The following is a 19,821-nucleotide window of genomic DNA, read 5'->3' as shown; positions in this document are numbered from 1 at the left end:
CCCCCCCCTCCCCCAGCACAGTCACAAATCAGGAACGTGGCCCGCGCGCGCCGCCCCTTCGTCTTGCTGCACCGAGGCTTTCCTCCCCGCTCGTCACCCCATCCACCCACCCACCCACCCGCCGACCCACCCGCCGCTGCCGCCGCCGCCGCCGCCTCTTTTGCAAGCCAGCCGAGCCGGCCTGCGGCTGAAGGGAGCCCCCTCCCCCGCGAGGGAGGGAGGGAGGGTAGGCCCAAGAGCGTCGGGATTGCGTTTCACGGCGGGGGCGGGACTGACTTATAAGAGCCACGCTCGGCCACCGCTGCGCTCTCCAGTGCCTCTTCCTGCAGCCAAGCGCACCGGCCGCCCAAGCGCTCCAAGTCGCCGCCGCACCGACTGCGCACCCCCCGGACTACAACAATGAGCTTCAGCAGCCGCCAGAGCTCCTCTTACCGCCGCATGTTCGGCGGCGGCAGCCGGCCCAGCGCCTCCGGCAGCCACCGCTATGTCACCTCCTCGAGCCGCTACTCGGTGGGCTCCGTCCGGCCGAGCAGCGTCCGCATGGTCTCGTCGGCGCCCGGCGGGATCTACGCCTCCAAGTCGGTGCGGTTGCGAACCAGCCTGCCTCCCATGCGCCTGGCGGGCGACTCCGGCGTGGACTTCTCGCTGGCCGACGCCATCAACACGGAGTTCAAGGCCAACCGCACCAACGAGAAGGCTGAGCTGCAAGAGCTCAACGACCGCTTCGCCAACTACATCGACAAGGTGCGCTTCCTCGAGCAGCAGAACAAGATCCTGCTGGCCGAGCTGGAGCAGCTGAAGGGGAAGGGCACCAGCCGCCTGGGCGACCTGTACGAGGAGGAGATGCGCGAGCTCCGCCGCCAGGTGGACCAGGTCACCAACGACAAGGGCCGCGTGGAGGTGGAGAGGGACAACCTGGCCGACGACATCGCGCGCCTGCGGGAGAAGTAAGCGGCTGCGGGGGAGGGGGGCGCGGGGGCGCGGCTGCGGACGTGGCCTCGGGTCCGCGGAGTTCCCCGGCTGTGGGGGCGGCGTGGCGTGCCCTGGGCGCTCGTCTCTCCTTCAGTGAGTGGCTTGCCTGGGGGCCGAGATGAGCAATAGAAGCCTTCCTTCCCAAGCGCAGGTGGTGCCTCTACTACTCTGCACGGGCTCTACTACTTTCCGTAGGAAGAGATCGCTCTACTGCACCAGGCAGCAAGTTGCGGTCTGCGGGCAGCCACAGCTGCCGGCACGAGGACTGCAGCTGTTGAGTTAGATTGGGAAAGCGACGCAAGCAATGCCTTTTCTCAGCTGAAAAGTTGTCCGAAATTACTTGGGCAGCATATTCTTTTTAATAAAGTATTTTAGACTAGAAGTTACAAAGGCTGTGCGCTGTAAGTGCCATTGGAAGAGGCAATCCGTTTCTTTTTGTAAGAGGATGATACGTTGAAATTGCCCTTTCAAGAAGTCTCCTGCTGTACTGTGGGTGTTTGGCGCCTAACAACAAAGAAAACGCGCTTCTTGCATTGGAAACACGTGTTCTCCTGGGCAAATCTGCACAGGCTACTCCTGTGCTAAACTGATTAATGTTCTACAGTATCCCTTATTAAGAGTAGGAGAGTAGATTTGTGCTAGTCTTGCACAAATACAGAATTGTAACAATTCCTTCCTATATCAATCAAAATCTTGTGAGTCAGTCACATGGGTTGATTCAGAATTTATCACTTTGTATTTTCTATGGAAAATCATCTTTTGAAGGATACCCTGTGTGCAAAAGTTCAAACTTTTCTAGAGTTGAGCCTGTGAAAGAAACTTTGCTGCTTGTTGGAATTAATATGGCTAATGTCTTTGTTGAAAAATCCTTTGGTTAGCTTCCCCTCTTCCCCCAGTCAACACCAAAAAGAACAAATGGTGATGCTGTCTGTCTGTCTTCATTGTGTTGCTCCTCGGGACAAGTCTAAGAAAGCTTATTTGTAACGGATTTGTTTTAAGTGGGGTGTGGCTCCCTCCCAGATAAGTGTACGTAGGAGTACAGCTCTTGGGTCCTATCCTGTGTAGATTTATACATCTAGTGTGCTTGAATTTACACATTCAATTGCAGTATTTCATCTACTGGATTACTCTGGAGCTAGTATGTGCAAGATTGTAACCTAATGCTTACTTGGGAGTGTGCATTTCTGCTGAAGTGTGTGTAGCTTAACTTCTGCACCCTCAGTGTCTGCCCATGTCTGCATCAATTTATTCTGGTACTTTAGTCATGTGGTTGCAAGCTACTGCTGATTTGCCACGTCACATCAGAATTACCAGGTCTGGATCAGGGCTAACTCTGAATTACTGGTTGGGGAAGCTGATGCAGCTTTCTGAAAACCTCCAGTTTAAGCAGAATGTGAATTTGTGCATTTAGGCAAATAACCCACAGTGTAGGTCAGGTTTTCTGCTTAGTTAGTTGATTAAGTTGAGTGGGCAGAATTTTTTTGCAGGGCTAGTGCCAATTTTCTTGTGCAATTAATGTGGCTAGTACAGCAGATTTGCTTCGTTTGGGCAGAAAGTAATAAAAATGGAGTCACACAAATCCAGGAATGAAATGCTTTTGTCTGGGAGAGTTCCCTTTCCCATCCTTTTCTCCTTCCCCCTCCCTCTTCCTTTCTCTCATGGAAGTGGCTGCCTGTCTATTCATTCTTTTTTCTTTCTTGGTTGACTTGTTTAGCATCTTTGAACACATCTTTTTTTTTTGTATAGACTTCAAGATGAGATACTTCAGAGAGAAGAAGCTGAAAATACTCTCCAGTCTTTCAGACAGGTTTGTAACAGTTTTCGGTTTTTGTAAAAAGTTCTTAACTTATGCAAAACCTAGAGCTTAGAGTTAGAAGGGGAATCTAAGCCACCTAGTGGTTGAACAGAGACATAGCAATACTGATTTTCTGGCATGAATTCAAATAAGCACTCATGAAGAGCCTAGATATTTCTTTGACAACAGCTTTGTTTTGCTTCTGACAAATCTGTGCTTTGGGTATCTAAGCAATACTGACAAGCCATCATGACAAGCTGCCATACTGAGTAAATCTTTTTTACTTGTACATTTCTGTAGATCTCCTGTTTAAAAGCAGTAGAGTTATCTGATATCACTTTTCATGGACACTGCATGTGATGAAATGGACAGCAGGCTATGAAAATGTATGGCAGAATAAATCTGTTAGTCTTTAAGGTGTCACAAGTCTCTTGTTTTTGCTGGAACAAACTGACACTACTCTCTGGATTGTTACAAGCACCTAAGTACTATTGTGTAGGAGTATATTTATTAATACCAAGTACATCGGGGCATGTGTTTTGTGGGGGGTGGGCATGTGCTGGGTTGGATCCAGTCCTGGTCATAGCTAGAGCAGACCCATTTAAAATAACTGAGACAAGTAAATCATGACTGACTTGGTTCCCACTGATTGATTAAATCTAGCTTTGCCCCACTGTCTAGTAGCCTTGAAAAGTAGTGGGCGTGTCTCACTGAGGGTACCTCTTGAGTTGGGGACTGAGATGCATGAAGTGAAAACTTTTTGCTCATGATCTTGCTCATGGTGCTGAGTTATACTAGTGTACCCCAATGTCTATGCTTCTGCGCATGAAAAAAGATTTAATCTTAAAATTGGTAGTTTTCCCAGACTGTTTAGAAGCCTAGTATTGTTTCTGCATTATCAAAGTCTAGCCCTGTTACACAGAGAAGCTCTGTGGAATCCATTTTTCTGATTGATAAGGGTGAAAGACAGCCATCTGTTCGCTTGGCTGAAAGGTATTAATGGTTTCTATGGGGCTGACCAGGGAATGCAGATGCCGGCATTACAGCAAGTGTGGTGGCAGCAGATTGAAATAATAGAAGCCTTTGTATTCTGGGGTGCTTATAGCAGGCTGCATTCTTATTGAATGTGTAATGATGCAAGCATATTTTAGAAACCCACAAATTAAAAGCACTGGCCATTTTAGCTAGTCTAGTCTCTAAGTAGCATTGAACATGATTTTTAACTGATTATGCTTCTTCCAGTGAAGCTAGCCTAAAACCAGTATCTCACAAAAGGGATATTACATTAGGGCTGAGTTTTTAATACTTCAGTTTGTTCCCTTTCAGTCTGGAAGGGAGGAAAATGGGTGCCATCAAAAGCTGCTCTCCATTAGTCATTTGAAGTAGAGTTCTTTTGTTAGACTGGCAGCAAAAGAAAAAATGGTGAATTTACATTTTCATACTTGTATAAGCTATTTGTGTGGCACTTTTGTCCTTTGAGGAGACCTAACTTTTATTGGTGGAGAACTTGGAATAGTTCACTTTTTATTGAGTTATTAAAATGAAGCTTTTGGTTTGTGTTAAAACTGTGCAGGGCAATTTAGTTTTCAAGGACCAGTTCTCAAGCCTCTCTGTTTCTAAGGAGAAAGGGGTGCTAATGAGATCCTTGGAAGCAATTGTAGCTGCAGCAAAGCAAATAGGATGTCTGAGATGGGTGGGGCAGTAGTTATGAAATAAGTTGCATTTGGGCAACTTGCAACCCACATCTATACAGGTTTAGGGTCTATTTAAGAATGTTTCAGGTTTTGAACCAGATGCTCATAATTTGGTGTGGAATAAACAGCCTTAGTCTGCAGTCCTGTGTATATGATTTACTGATAGTAAGTCTCAGTGTCAGGAACTGAATGGCTTCTATGATTGTGTTCTAAGTTGGTTTGAGGCCTTCAAGCAATGGAAGGTGAAATTAAGGGGGAATCTCACTGCATAGCATAAGTAATACGCATGGCTTTGCAACTATTTTTTGTGTCTTGCTGTGAAGGTGAGATTCCTGCAGATTTAAAATTAAGGATGTCTACCAGTATGGACTTCCCTAGCCTATTTTCATCACTATCTTTTGGCAGGCTGGAGACGTCATAAGCTGAGCTCTTAACCTTGGATTCGGTAGCTATCTGGGTTTAAAAGACCAAAACTAAAACTGGTCTACCTAGAGGCAATAACATTAGCATCAAGCAGGAAATTTAACTGGAGAACATTAAATACTATTTAAAGAAATGCAGTTTAAGAGGTTGCCATGATGATTGCATGAACTGATAATTTTGATCACATGTGGTTCTGATGGATGAGAGATGGAAGCCTTGCACTGGGTGATTATATGCACTGCTTGTGGAAACTTATATGATAGCTACAAGATGAGATGTAGAATAAGTTGGAGATAAAACAAGGCACATGTAGCTGACCACACTGATACCATGAAAGCAGGAAGGGGAAAAAAGCTGGGCTCTGCGAAATGATACGATTTCCGCTTGGCACAGTCCTGCACGTTACTTTTCGGTGTAGTTCTAGGCATGCTTAAATAGGAAAATGTGCTACAAGTGCTAGCATCACTGGCTGGACATTGTGGGGAATTGTAGACCTTTTCTCTGCCTAAACATGCTTGAAAACTTTAAAGGCTAAAGAACCACCAAGGCTGTGGTCCACCTTAATACTTACCAGGAAGTAAGTTCCATTGAGCTCCATGGTGCTTACTGTATTTTTCGCTCTATAAGACGCACATGACCATAAGACGCACCTAGTTTTTAGAGGAGGAAAACAAGAAAAAAAATATTCTGAATCAAATGGTTTACTAAACTATTTAATAAACTATAACAGAATACAGTAATACCGTATTTCAACCTTGTAAAGTGAACAGCAGTCAACAGTGGCATTAAGAACCACCATCACTGTCATTAACAAAAGAGAGACTTTAAAGTTCGAGTACTCTTCTAGTTTTCGTTGAACCCATAGAACTCATCATCACTAGAGTCAGAATTTATGAAGCTCTGTTGCTCACAATCACTGACATCACTTTCTTAGTCAGTAGTGGAATTATTGAAGGAATCCACAATCTACACCAGTTATACAAGAGCTGCTGCAGACAATTCAATAACAAATCTAAAAAAGCCAGTAATGCCCACACTGCCCTACCAGTAAATAATAGAAAAAAACTTCTGACAAAAAATGAGATATTGTACGGTAAATCAAACACACAGCGGACTAAGTAGCCTTTGAAGAATAAACTTCATACACGAAGGTAGTGCTGTTCAAATATCCACTGATCCAAAAAAAAATGTGTCTGATCAACTAACAGATAACTGATCCATGGAAGCTTCCGGATAATCACAGGCACATTCCCCATCACTTCCCCATGGGCTTCATTAAGACGGGTTGCCATTTGAAAACACACCAACCTGTGATTAACAGCTCTCACCTGCGCCGGAGGAGGGGAGCAGAGCAGGGTGTGCCGAGCGCGTGCCGGCCAGGTGGTCTTCCGGGCGGCGCAGCGGCAGGTCTTCCCGGGCAGTGGGGGTGAGCAGTTCCTGGGCGGTGGGGGTGAGCAGTCCGTCTCTCCGTGCAGCCGGTGGGTTAAAGCCCGCGGCTCCTCCTCCTCTGCACCTCTCCCCCTGAGCAGCACAGCTCTCACCTGTGCCAGAGGGGGGGTGTGGAGCAGCGCACGCCAAGTGTGCGCTGCCAGTTGGTGCCATGTGGTGCAGGTGGCCGGCAGCGTCCCGGGCGTCAGGCACACACACATTCGCTCTATAAGACGCATAGACATTTCCCCTTACTTTTGAGGGGGGGAAAAGTGCGTCTTATAGAGCGAAAAATACGGTAACTTTGAGTAGGTGAGTTTGCTTGTACTTTAAGCTTTTCTCCAAGGCATTATAGCTTAAATGTAGCATTTTACAGTTACACATTTATAAGGCTTATATTTATAAGTGTTAGAAATTACGAACTTAAAAGCTAAAACTTCAACTTACAGCATTAGAAGGGTTTGCCAATTAATGATTGATCCAGAATTTAGGAGTTCTTTTTCTAGATTCTAAAGTAATTGAAAGTAAAACCCATTAAAATCAAATTGCAAAGGGATAACTATGTCTAATAATTTCATAGTGCCTAGAATTCTTTGTCTAATGGAGGGATCTTAGAGCAAAGAATTCAAAATCAAGTGAAAGTAAAGTGACACTTGGACGATGTGGGGAGTGTGCGCGCCTTGATCTCCATTGCGTGGACATCTGTGCTGCAGTCCACCATTCCTCAGTAAGGGATGGAGAGTCTCGGCTGTTAAGGAGCAGACATAAAACTAATTCTGAAATTATCCTTCTCATTTTTCATCCAAAATTTTTTTCCAAAAATCAAGGCTTGAGTGAATACAGACCATTGCCAAAATTGAGAAGAGTATGTTCATCATCATCATTGCTTTGCATTTATATTCTGCCTTTTTTCCTCTTGTGGAAAAGGTTGCTCCTCACAGAAACCACCCTGTGAGATAGGCACACCCAGTGAGCTTCATGGCACCCAGATCTCCTGTTTCCCCAGTCCAACACTAACCACTGCAGCACCCTGGCTCTCATCATTAAACCATCAAAACCAGCATTGAGCCCCTTTGGGATGCAGTACAAAGTCTGAGAATCCACACAGTCTCTTTCATTAATAACTTTCCCCCCTATTCTTATCTACAGTTTATGCATAATCATTCTAACTTTAAAACAACTTACAAGGACATTTCACAATGTAAACCACACTGGGACTGGCAGAGGTTATGAAACAGCTTAAGCAATATCCCCATGAGATACTGGCATCCCCAGAAGACATGATTTGCAGTGTATATGTATAGTATGTACAGTGTCCACAAAAACAATGCCCCATGGGTCAAGCAGCACCTAGGAGAACATTAGAAGTTATCCAGGTTCCTTGCACTGAATTTCTCCATTTCTGTGGTCTCCATTTCTAGCTTGCTACCAAACTCCCTCTTGGCTCCACTTAAATTTAAAGAAGTTTTTCTCAAGGGAGAAAGAACCAAAAGCTGTAGAGAAGTGGAATGAGAGGTATTTGACCTAGCCATTCATGAGGTGTGTGAGTATATCAGTGGAGGGAGCATTGCTGAATGGCTGAACATGCAGTTTGCAAGGAAAAAAGTCCCACGTTCAGTCATAAGCATCTTTAACAGACAATATTGTCGAAAGCAGGCTGAAGCACCTATGCATATTTGCCTGTGCTACAGTGAATGGGCTAGTCTGTCTTGATACATGGAGGCTAGCTTTATGCTCAAGCTAGCCTAGGTGGATTGCTAAACGGTTTCTGGAATCCTGAATCCACAAGCGCTTTCCTGGGAGTAAGCCCTGTTGAATGCAATGGGTCTTCTAAGTAGATAGATGAGATTGTACTGTAGCCGCCTTCCTGAAGAGGTTAGATAACATGGCTTAAATGTTGAGAACCAACTTAAACTTTTGTGCCTGGTATATCTACAGCAGTCCAAAGAGTTGGATCACTCGCCCATCACGTTTTGTGCCATTAGCACTGCCTGGCTGCAGTGCTCCATGGGTTCAAGCAGCAGGGTTTTTTTCCATTCTACCTGTGGATGCAGGAGGTTAAATTGGGACCTTCTGCACCCAAGGCAGGTGTTCTGTTCCCAAGTTACCACCCTGCCTAAGCAATGGCTTTTCCCTTCCATGTGGATGTGAAGTACTCAGTCCACCTCAAGACTACATTTTACAGTATGTATTCACCCCAAGTTTGATTGTGACCTCCTAATTAAGGCTTTAATTATGGTTCTGCTTGCTGAGGATGGTGGGTGTTGTAGTTCAGTTTCGGGTAGGCAGGCTTAAAGGATAAGCCCCTGTTCAGCTCAGGTAAGACACTGGGAAGGTAAATGAACAGTGCCCTATTAAATCTGTACAGGTTTCCAAAAAGTTTTAAGTCCTCTGCTTGGCATTCTAAACTCTATAGATGTGTCTTAGATGCACTTCTAAACACTGATGACTGGCCTTCAGACACAAAATACAGCTTTGTAACACTGTAGCCTTAATTCCTAACTGCTAAGAATCCCACCTCCAACTCTGCTTCAGCCTATTTGGCCTTTTCTGTCCTGTTAAATTTCCTGCCTCTTCATCTGTCTCTGCTTTTATTTAGGTTTCATTTCACAAGTACATCTTTCCACATTGTATTGTTGAGAGAGATCCTGCCGTGGAGTAACCAATTTCCTTCCCCTGCATCAATCCCAGACTAGCAAAGTATCTGGTGTGCTGAGAGTCCCTATTAACAGTGTTGCATTTGGAAGTGTGGTCTTAGGTCACAAGTAACTGAAGGGAAATGTTGCCTGGGGAAAAATAGGAACCCCCCCCCCCCCGTTTTTTCCCTTTTTCCCCGGGGGTTTTTTTTTTTTTTTTTTTTGAGGGTGGGACATGTTTTTATACATTTTTCCAGTTCTCCCTGGAAATTTTTTCTCATTTTTTGTACACTGTCCCCATACATTTGTAGTGGATGGGTTAGAAAAGTCTTTAATAACCTTTTTATTTAAACATCATTTTAATTGCTAATATTATTTATTTATTTTACATCTTTGGCCAGGTCGTCTCAGATTATATTGTTGTTATTTATTTATTGTGAGCCGCCCCGAGGCTTCGGCGAATGGGGCGGCATAGAAGCTTCCTAAATAAATAAATAATACAAAATGATGTTGTGTTTTTTGGGGTGGGAGAAGTGAGGGACGTTTTCTGGACTTTCACATCTGAATAATGCACTATGTTTTTGACTACTACTTATTGAGGAGAGACTGGGCCTTGTGCACTAGCTAGTGAAGCTTACTCTAAAGTAATTTGGATAGGGTTGGATGTATTCAGTGTATTGTGCATTTCATGCTGGATGTCTTGAGAAGAATATGAATCCTTACTGTTGACTTAGATTCATCCTGGCTAAGCTGTGAGATTTGAGCATGAAATCAGCTTTCTAAACCTGTGCAGCTCAGTTCCTGTGTGAAATGGCTGGCTGTCCTGCACAGGGTGTAGGAAACAAAAGTCTGATATGAGCGCTAATCTCATCACATGCTGCCAGATATGCGCATTATCTCTGCTTTTGTTGCTGCAGAGCCTGCTACATATGCAATTCATTTCCTGTGTGGCTGCTCTGCCCTGCCCTGCCCCGCCTTCACCTACAACAGAGATTCTTTAAGGATGCCAACATCTCTTTATGTTCAACTTGTTTGGCCTCGCAATTAGAGTGCAGCAGTCTAGTCTGGGCCATTTATCAATGGCTCTATGAAATAGCACATTGTCACATGTTAAGTTACTTGGGAAAGGTCCTTCTCTCAATCCCACCACCACTAGAAGCTCATCTGGCAGGAATGTAAGGGAGGACTTCCTTGGTGGTTGCATTCAGCCAGTTTTCTGGGTGAGTTGTCACTGTTATTCTTTTGCCTGCAGGCACACCCTTTTTTTTTTTTTTTAGTTGAGACCAGTGTTTGGCTTTTGAGCTGACTTATTTTCTGAAAAACGTTTTAATTAGAGTGGGTGGGTGCGGTTTCTTTTATTGGTGTGTATTTAATCTGTTTTTATGGTCTCCTCGCCTCACATTTTATCTGAATTTTATAATTGGATGTGCTATTTTTAGTGGAAAGGCAGGGTATGAATGGAATAAATAGCTGGCTTTTGTTGCATCTTAGCAGGAGTCATAAGATTCTTTGGATTCCCAGAGCTGAGATCAGGGACGAAGCTCTAACCTTGGAGTTGGGGATCTGTGCTCTGAACCTTACAGCCAGCATATGAAGAACTGTGCCAGCTGCTTCTGCAAGGTCATAAGAGTGACCACTCTAGCTAGTGCTAGATGGCTGAAATCAGCCCGCCTTGCAGGGCGGACCAAGCAAAGAGGCAGAGGCTGTCTCGTCCACATCCTCAGCCCTGCATGGGATGCCCCAAATTCTCTGGGCTTGTGGGCATTCTGATTGGCCTGCATCAGAAGTGGCATGATATCACTACATTCCTAGGATCAACCCAAGATATTTTCAGCCTACAGCAAAAAAACAAAGGAGCAGTGAGCCTCATTTTATTCCTTACGCAGAAGGGCTGCTCCAAGTGCTTTCGTAACCTCATTATATTGTGCCAGGTAGGCTAGCGTTTGCCTTGGTGCAACTGAAGCTGTGTATTTAGTGCAGCACAGCAAGGTTAAGCCCTGAAGAGGTAGATGCTGGCATACATGGAAATAGAAGAGATGGGACCAGCAAGTGCAGTGTTCCAGTGTGGGAGCCCTTACCTGTTAAAGGGACTGCCTGGAGGGGGCGCCAGTCACACTGGCTTTCCAGAACATTCACGTTGCCCTGTGTTGACTGAGATTTGCTCCAGCTTGTTTCCTCAACTCACATTCAATAACTAAACTAAAACTGTGCAGAAATAAATTAATTTTTAAATGCTCAAAGTACCTTTTTCCAGCAGCCAAAGCTAAAATGCAATACTGAGTAAAGAATGGGATTGAACACAATGTTAAAAAAGATCAAACTTGACTTGGAAGTTGATATACTTTAAGACATGAACATGACTGTTTAGTAGTGTATCCCTTACAATGTTGAGATTTGAAGAAAAACAAATACTGAGAGCTATTACTAATCTTAATATGCTTGAAGAGCTGTGTGAGTTTCCTAGGAATAAGCACCTAGAAAAAATGATTTGGAACTTTAGTATCAGTAAAATCTAAAATTAATGTTACAAAACAGTATGTTTCTAAAAATTGAGAACTCTCTGCCAAAATGATGGTAGTTTTTTTCTCCAATTAGTTTCTTCTCCAAAATCTTCATGGAAAATTGTAATGCACACATGTGCAGCACTTTGCACCATTCTTAAAGGAAACGGGATCTGGCCACTGCTTCCTCCACAAAGTAATTGCCTTGTGCTTCATGATATTGGGCTAGATCCATATTCACTACTACTTAGACATAGAAACAGTGTGAGTTGGAAGTGGCCTCCCAGGCCATCTAGTCTGACCCCCAGCTCCGCTCATGACATGCCTACCATGTGCATGTCCAGCCTATCCTTGAACAAAGTTAGCTTGCTCCAGTTAGCTTCTGAAGTTTACTGAGGGTGTTCTTGCTTTGCTTCCTCAGGATGTTGACAATGCCTCCTTGAACCGTCTGGACCTTGAACGCAAAGTTGAGTCCCTGCAAGAAGAGATTGCCTTCTTGAAGAAGCTTCATGAAGAAGTAAGTTGACTGGGGCAGCTCTTGGAATGCCAATTCCTTGAAAAAGAATATCATTCAGAAATGTTTCTATGACGGGTGTCTTTCTTTCTATAAGGAAATCCGTGAGCTTCAGGTTCAAATCCAGGATCAGCATATCCAGATTGATATGGATGTTGCCAAGCCAGATCTTACTGCAGCTTTGCGGGATGTGCGTCAACAGTATGAAAGTGTTGCCGCCAAGAACCTCCAGGAAGCAGAAGAATGGTACAAGTCCAAAGTAAGTGAAAGGCTTAGCTAAACTCCCATCCATACCACATCTTACTTACAGGTTTTCTCTATAAAATCTTTATGGAAGAAATAATACGCAGTTCCACAGCTTATGACAATTCTGTCATTCCAGTGTTGGTTAGCTGAATATGAATGAAAAGTATTTGTGAATCTAAAACGGGCCTCAATACCATAAACATTCTGCCTTAAGCTATGGAACCCCTTCACCTTCATTTTGGAATGCTGAATTCTCATGTTTATTGAATTTATGCTGGACTTCTGTCTCAAAACAGATCCAAAGTAGTTCATATCTTTCAATAAAAATAATCAAATACACACAATTAAAGAATCATTCCATTAAAATTGAGAACAAATGACGTGTGCAAGAACTCTTGCATATGTACATAAAGTACAAGTGCATTCTAGAAATGTCCACTTTTTGATTAAAAAAAACAACTGATAGTCACTTCACTACGTCAAAACACTCAACCAAAAATTTTGTTACACTCTAGAATATAGATAAAATGAGGAATCTGCTTGGTGTTCCTTGGGAGTAAATTTGTTTGTTTGTGGAGTGCTTAGAGAATGCTGGGAACTGTGTGTATAACCCTGAGAATTCAGGCCTTCTATGAATATATTCCCCATAAAGCTAGAGGCTGCACTGTATGTTAAACTTGACTTGCTTTCTTTTCATTGGATTCAAGCACAGGTTATTTGCTCCTTTGCATCATGCCCTGTCCTGAAGGGGAAATTGCAGGGCAAAACATGTTAGTCTTGTGCATTGTTGCTATGCAACATTAGTGGATGGGTTTGATTATGTTGTTGGTAGAGGCTGGAATTCTGTGGGGATGCCTCTGTATTGAAAACAAAAGCCCTACATGTAAGAACAAGAGCTCAGGTTGCAGTTTTGCAAAACAAGCTGGCTAAAATACAGGGAATTTTTTAATAATATGTGGGTCTCAGTGAATTTTAATTATGTGCAGACTATTCTATGAAAAGACACTTGTCCTGAAAGGTCTGAACCTGTAGCTGAATTCTACTGATTGAGGACGACACAATCCTATTGCCTCCAAACATTGTCGGGGAATGGTTGTAGGATTATCTGGATCAGTTCCAAGTCCCACTGGGACAGTGCATGTCTCAGCCCTGTTCTCCTCACAGCCAGTACAGAAAGTACATGCTGGCTACCTCTCTGAGGATGCAACGGGGCCTTATTGTTGCCCCAGCCTCTTCCCTACCCCTTACTAGCGCTAAATCTAGAAATGACCATCCAAAGTAAATATGCAGTGTCAGGCACCACAGCAAGAAGATCATCATGACCACACTTTGTTTCATGCATTGGATGCACATAAGCCTCAATGTTTGGAGGTTATGTGCATCTCCCTTGGAATGTGTTGGTTTGTGCCCTAAGTGATCTAGTAATAATAAGTCTTTGTAGTAGCTTGTAATTGCTTAGTCCAGAGGAGAGGCATTTGAAGCATGGGGGCTGGGTTTGGCCCTCTTGCAGGATCAGTCAGGCCCTCCAGGGTTTTCCACCCTTTTTCCCAGTTGCCACTTTTCGGTTGTTTCCTGGCTTTTCAGTTGGCATTCTAAAATGCATCACCTGTGGCCTAATTTCTGGCAAGAAGAGCTTTAAGCTAAAAGAGCCTTGTAGCTTTTGCACATTTAGAACTGCCCCTTGTCCTCAGCCCCACCCCCCACTTAAAACATGACCGCCAAATGCTTCTCCAAAATGAATTGAATCCTTGTGGTGAAACCCTTGTGCTGGCTTTGTCCTTGGTAGAATACATACTGGATTCTAATACACCTGCAGTGTTAATCTGGTTGTTAATGCATGTGCTGGTATTAGTTTGCAGATCTGTCTGAAGCAGCCACCCGGAACAATGATGCCTTGCGCCAAGCCAAACAAGAAGCAAATGAATACCGCAGGCAAATTCAGACTCTAACCTGCGAAGTTGATGCACTTAAAGGAACTGTAAGTGAAAAAGCTACTTGGAAGGGAATGCTTTTGCTGGCTTTCCCCCTAAATGTTCTTAGGTCTGTATTGTTTGTTAAGCAAAAGTACAGAATATAAAGCTCTTGTATTGGCAAAGAAGCTCCACTTATTGGTATATATTCACCTATTCATCTCCTTCAAGGTGCTCTCCATATGTTGGCTTGTAGTTTTACTCATTCCCAACCTACATGGTCATCTGGAAGGCACTGGTTTGGAAAAGGCTAAGTTAGGCCAATATTTTGTAGTCCTGCCTGGAAGTAGAGATGCCAGGGACTGTGCATAAGAAGTATGTGATCTACCAGTTAGCTATAGGATGTGTGCATTCATGAAATGAATTAAACTCTGAGGTGCTGGATGCTTCCTGTAGATCAATAAGTGCATCCTTCTCTCTCATTGCACTGTGCAACTTGTGAAGGAATTCTTGGCCTTGCTGATTTCTATTGAAGTAGAAAGAGAAACAGCTGAAGCATTACTGTTGCAAAAGTACACTTTAAGCCATTGATAGGAGCTTTTACCTGTATACACTGTTGGATGATGACTCTTGCTTGACACGTCAATGAGTGCTTTTGATCATCACTGCAGAATGAATCCCTGGAACGCCAGATGCGTGAGATGGAGGATAACTTTGCTGTCGAAGCTGCTAACTACCAAGACACTATTGCCAACCTCCAAGAAGAAATTCAGAACATGAAGGAAGAAATGGCTCGCCATCTGCGCGAGTACCAAGACCTGCTGAATGTCAAGATGGCCCTTGATATTGAGATTGCCACTTACAGGAAACTGCTGGAAGGAGAAGAGAGCAGGTACAAAACATGTCTGGTGCGCCTCTGGCAGGGAAGCCTGGAAACGGCTACAGCTGTGCTCATTACATGTGATTTTTTCTTTTGTTTTTCTTGACAGAATTTCAATGCCTATTCAGACTTTTGCTTCCATGAATCTGAGAGGTAAGTAGCTGCCAGCCGTACTAGTAAATGGTACCTCTCAAAGCATTAGCAATTGCATTTAAAATGGTGTTACATAGTTTGTATGTGTGCCTTGGTCTTCATTGGAACTGCGGTGCTCCTATAGCATTGCCATGCCTTGCTTGTACCAAATATGTGTTCCAGAGTTGGGGTTTTTGCAGAGGTAAGTTTCACTGCAGTACTTCAGCAGTTGGTCCTATTTGTGGCCAGAGCATTGATTTGCATTTAGGTTTTCCTTGCTTTGTGATCAGAGAAAATGGATTCCCTGCATGCCTCTTGTTCTTCCTATTGGGAGGAGGAGCACTGTGCTGGGGACTCCGTTTGCTATCTCCGTCTGTAGTGGGCAATCACAGGGGGTGCTTCTCCCCACGGCTCCTCAACACCTGGTGGCCTCCAGGTGAGGAAGAGGGGTGTGGGTGGGGTTCAAGTAAGGACCACCACACCTCCATGGACCAGATGGAGGGCAGAGGTTCCCCAACACTGCCTTAGTGGTTTGCACAGCCCATCATGTAGCATGCCACCGAAGTCAGCATCACTGCCGGGCGTTTCTGATGTGAGTGACCGTTCTGTAACCAAAGTCTGAACTATGATCTGACCTTCCCTCCACAGAAACAAACCTTGAGTCCATCCCACTGGACACCCACTCAAAGAGAACACTCCTTATCAAGACTGTTGAAACTAGAGATGGACAAGTGAGTGGTAGTAATACTGTTTGGGGGTGGGAGAAAGAATATGCGGCCTAAGTGTCCATTTCTGCTTTCATGCACAGTTAGAGTGGAAGCACTGTGGGCAAATACTAGTCACTGACGGTGAGGGAGCTTCCTAACCATCACACATTTGCAATGGGGAGAGGGGCATGCCTGAGTTCTTTCTGCAGCCTAACAGTTTTGGGGAAAAGATAATTGATGGGGAATGATCTTATGACCCTAGACATTCTCAGAGGGGCCATAGAATGGTTCAGATTCTCTGCAGTCTGATCTCAGAGCTGGGAATTGGGGCTTGGTGCCCCCTCCCCTGCAAAGAAAGAACAATGTTGGCTGTTGGCCATTGGGAAAGCAACCTCAAAGAGGGGGCAATTGCAGGGAGAGGAAGAGATTGGAGCAGTCAGAATATGGGCTGTCCTGGAGCCACCCAATCTCCTTCTCTCCTTCCCAAGTACAATATAGTGAAAACGTGGAGTGGGAGGAGGTTTGTGGTTTTCTCAATAGGATTGTGCCCCAAGCCAGTTAAATTGTACATTTCTGGACTGCAGCTCCCAGTCTTGCTGAAAAACAGCAGCAGCAACAGAACCTTTGCCAGGGTTCATAACAGTGTTTGCATTCAAGTTGTTTTACTAAAACATCAGATTTTGCATTTGTAATACTTGTGGTGATAGAAGGAAGGGAAAAGGGCTGATGATGAGGTATGGCTCTGTAGGTTGGGCATACTTCCCTAAAAGAGTAATATAGTGTTCCAGATAAGATTAGGAAGGCCACTTGTCCAGCGATTCATCATAAAGCTCAGTGCAGCTTTATGTCAGATAGTTGGTTCAGTTCAAAGCTTCCTCCACAATGAAGAAATTCCACACTGCTTGTATAGTGTAGCAATTCCAAGATGGAACAGTTGGTGCAGGCTGATGAAAGAAGACCAGCTGTCTCTGAACTGTAGAATTTCCATTCCTTCAGCTTTTTTCCCCACACTTGGCTTCGGGTGAGAAGTCTAGACAGGCAGCAGAAGGCAGGGAAAGCTTTGGCATGCACTTGGTATGCTTTTGAGTTCAGCACCAGCAGGGCTAGTAGAGTAGACAAGGTTAGAACTTCTGGAAGAATTGGGAGCTTAACTCTGGTACTCAGAACAAATGCCTCAGCTCAGCATCTGAAGTGTCTGCCTTTTGGGCTCCAGTTGGTGGGCCTTAGGATTCTAGGCAAAGGCAAAACCAGATTCAGCGGTCCTGATGATGTCCAGTCCTGTTTTTGGAGCATGCAACAAGCTCAGCTGAAATGTTCATATGGGATTTCTAGTCACTAGTTTAAAGTAGAGAAAAGATGCAGTCCACAAAAAAGTGCTGCAACTCCCATCATTCCCTAGTCAGTATGGGTTTCTTGACTGTGAAATAACCTAAGCATCGAGATGAATGAACTATTAGCTAATGTTCTGATATCTGATGCTGCTTGTTTTCAATAGGTTATCAACGAAACTTCTCACCATGATGAACTGGAGTGAAGAGAGAATAGCACAACTTCTTGTGCAGAAATGAACACTTACCAGCAAAACTAAAAAGAGCTTTCAAGTGCCTTTCTGCAGTTTATCCAAAAGTACAAGATGGAGATGCTAGACAACTAGGTCTTAGATCCTGATGGTTTAGCAGAGCTTTTGAAAAGGGAGTTTAGTAAAAAATAACAATATCCTGTACTGCAGTACTGTTTTTTAAGTTTCTGAATTAAATAAAATTGCTTTTTTCAGCACAGTATGAGTAACCTTTCACTACTTCAATAAACATTTGAGAAACTGCTTTCTTGTGTGGTCTGCTTTGTGGCTGGGCCTTGTCTGTTGTAGAGGTGGCAAGAAATGCATCTGTTATGACAGGATCAAACCACATAAGCATATCTGCTGCAGTGATCTTGGTTCCTGTCAGGATGAGGAGTTATGCAATAAGTATACTTTCATGGGGGGGGGCATTATGGGACAGGGGGATATTGTCTCCTTGAGCCAGTGTGGGAAACCTAGCATGTCCCCAGCATTCAAATAGCAATATTTTATTACTGACCAGTTGGGAAAGTAGTGCAAGATTCTTTTGTCGGGTCAGCTTAAAATGTGGGAAAGTAGTTTTGAAAGCAAGAAAGTAATTCCTTTCTCCTTTCAAAGGTTACTTCAGGAGCAGGGGACACATACCAGGACCTTAATGCCATCACTGTGCTGTAACACAGAAAACCTGAACTTGTCTCCAAATTTGCCTGGCAGTTGTGGCGGTGGAGATCGCTGAGTGACCTGTGAGGCCTCAATGCCTCTTCTGTGTGGAATGCAGAAAGGAATTTCCCTGGTGCCGAGGACCCTGGGAAATGTGATAAGAGTTGGAATACTTTATGGGGTGCTCAGGAAGCTGAATTTTCCTAGAGCACAAGGAATGTTGCCATGACATTATTCCGGGTTCTGAGGAGGCAGGGAGACCTTGCTGAGAGGTCTGTACACTGTCACAAACTCTTAGGAGGTTTTAAGGAATGGAATGCATGGCTAGCAGAGAGTGTTAAGCCAGATGCAAACATGCGGGGGCTTGAGTTGGAAGGGGTTTGTGATCTCACACAAGTAGAAGTTTAGCATTTATTGCAATATTAGTACAAGATTGCATTAATATTGTACCTTTTTTCCTCTTGTGAGGAGCCCAAAGGAATTTACAAGGTACTCTTCCACCCCATTTTATCCCACAACAACCATCTTCGGATACTGTGACTGACCTCAGTCACCCAGAGAGCCTCATGCTTGAGAGCGGACCAAAACTGGATCTCCCAGATCCCCATCCTGACACTAACCACCATGCCATAGCACTGTGCATAGCTACAAAATAGCCTATTGAATGGTGCTTGTCCAGCCATTGAAAGTGAGTTGTTGATTACATAGGATTCAACCCTTTGTCAATTATGAGTGTTGGTAGGTAAGATTTTCATCCGAGCCAATAAAATGCTAAAGCAAAAAGCATTCATTATTCCTGGATGATGGCGACACAATGTTCCTTGTGTCGGGCAGGTTTTCTCTTTCATTCAGTCATTTTCCTCTCATTGGAGAGAGGGAGTGGGGCCTACTGCCCCTCTGCATGTGAGAAGTGAAGTCGGACACTAACAAAGTTGGGATGGAAAGGAGAGATGCTTGCCTGATTTATAACCCTGATTGTACAAAGAATGGGATCTGTCTTCAGTGAGTGGTTTGCAGGAATCCCATCCTTCCCCTTTCATATTGCAACCACATGAGGAAAAGCAGGTGCTTCTACAGGGCTTGAGAGGAATGGGAATGCCTACTGCCATTTTGCTTGCTACCTCTTACCATTTTTTAAAAAATAAAGATGTTAAGATCTGCTACCTAATTAATCAGAGCACCTCTTCAGCAGATTTTTAAAAAAATGATCTAGGGTACATTCCTATGTAATGCCCTAAACTTGCATAGGATTGCATGCTAAACCATTAATGCATCCTTGAGTATGGTGAAAGAGATGCTCTTTTTCTACTTAAATGTACTACTTCCCCACCCCATCCTCAATAAACTGGGAAGGTTTGCATGACATACTAATAAACTGGGAAGGTTTGCATGACATACTAATAAACTGGGAAGGTTTGCATGACATACTAATAAACTGAGATGGTTTGCAGTACACCACCCAAAAAGCTTTGGCTACAGGTGGTATAGAAATGAAACCATAGCACAGTAAACCATCCTGAAATAGCAGTAGATGGACGGTCTATATATACATAACATACAAACATACTACACTGGCAAAGGCACCTCATTTCCTCCCGCTGTGGCATCAGCTTGCCCCCTTGCCGTCCCCTCCCACTCCCCACATCTCCATCCTTGGTAGAAACATCCCAACCTCACCAGAAGGTGGAATGCTTTTCTCTCTGGTTTCCCGCCATCCACCACTTAGGTTTGGCATGCTCACCAGCCTTCCAAAACCTTACACTTT

At 44.1% G+C, this 19,821-nt stretch overlaps 1 protein-coding gene across 1 annotated transcript; it reads left to right on the top strand.

Annotated features, from left to right (window-relative positions):
• The first annotated feature begins 290 nt into the window (after positions 1 to 290).
• VIM (vimentin) lies at positions 291 to 17,661 on the top strand. Its single transcript, XM_044424878.1, has 9 exons — positions 291 to 947; positions 2,719 to 2,779; positions 11,871 to 11,966; positions 12,061 to 12,222; positions 14,062 to 14,187; positions 14,791 to 15,011; positions 15,109 to 15,152; positions 15,780 to 15,862; positions 17,334 to 17,661. Exons 1-9 carry the CDS (start codon positions 400 to 402, stop codon positions 17,370 to 17,372), a joined length of 1,380 nt encoding a protein of 459 aa, XP_044280813.1. The 5' UTR covers positions 291 to 399; the 3' UTR covers positions 17,373 to 17,661.
• Positions 17,662 to 19,821: the final 2,160 nt, after the last annotated feature.

The sequence above is a fragment of the Varanus komodoensis genome, unplaced genomic scaffold, assembly GCF_004798865.1.
Source record: "Varanus komodoensis strain SLA01 unplaced genomic scaffold, ASM479886v1 scaffold15, whole genome shotgun sequence".
Classification (NCBI taxonomy): domain Eukaryota; kingdom Metazoa; phylum Chordata; class Lepidosauria; order Squamata; family Varanidae; genus Varanus; species Varanus komodoensis.
This window is presented reverse-complemented; position numbering and strand designations above follow the sequence as displayed.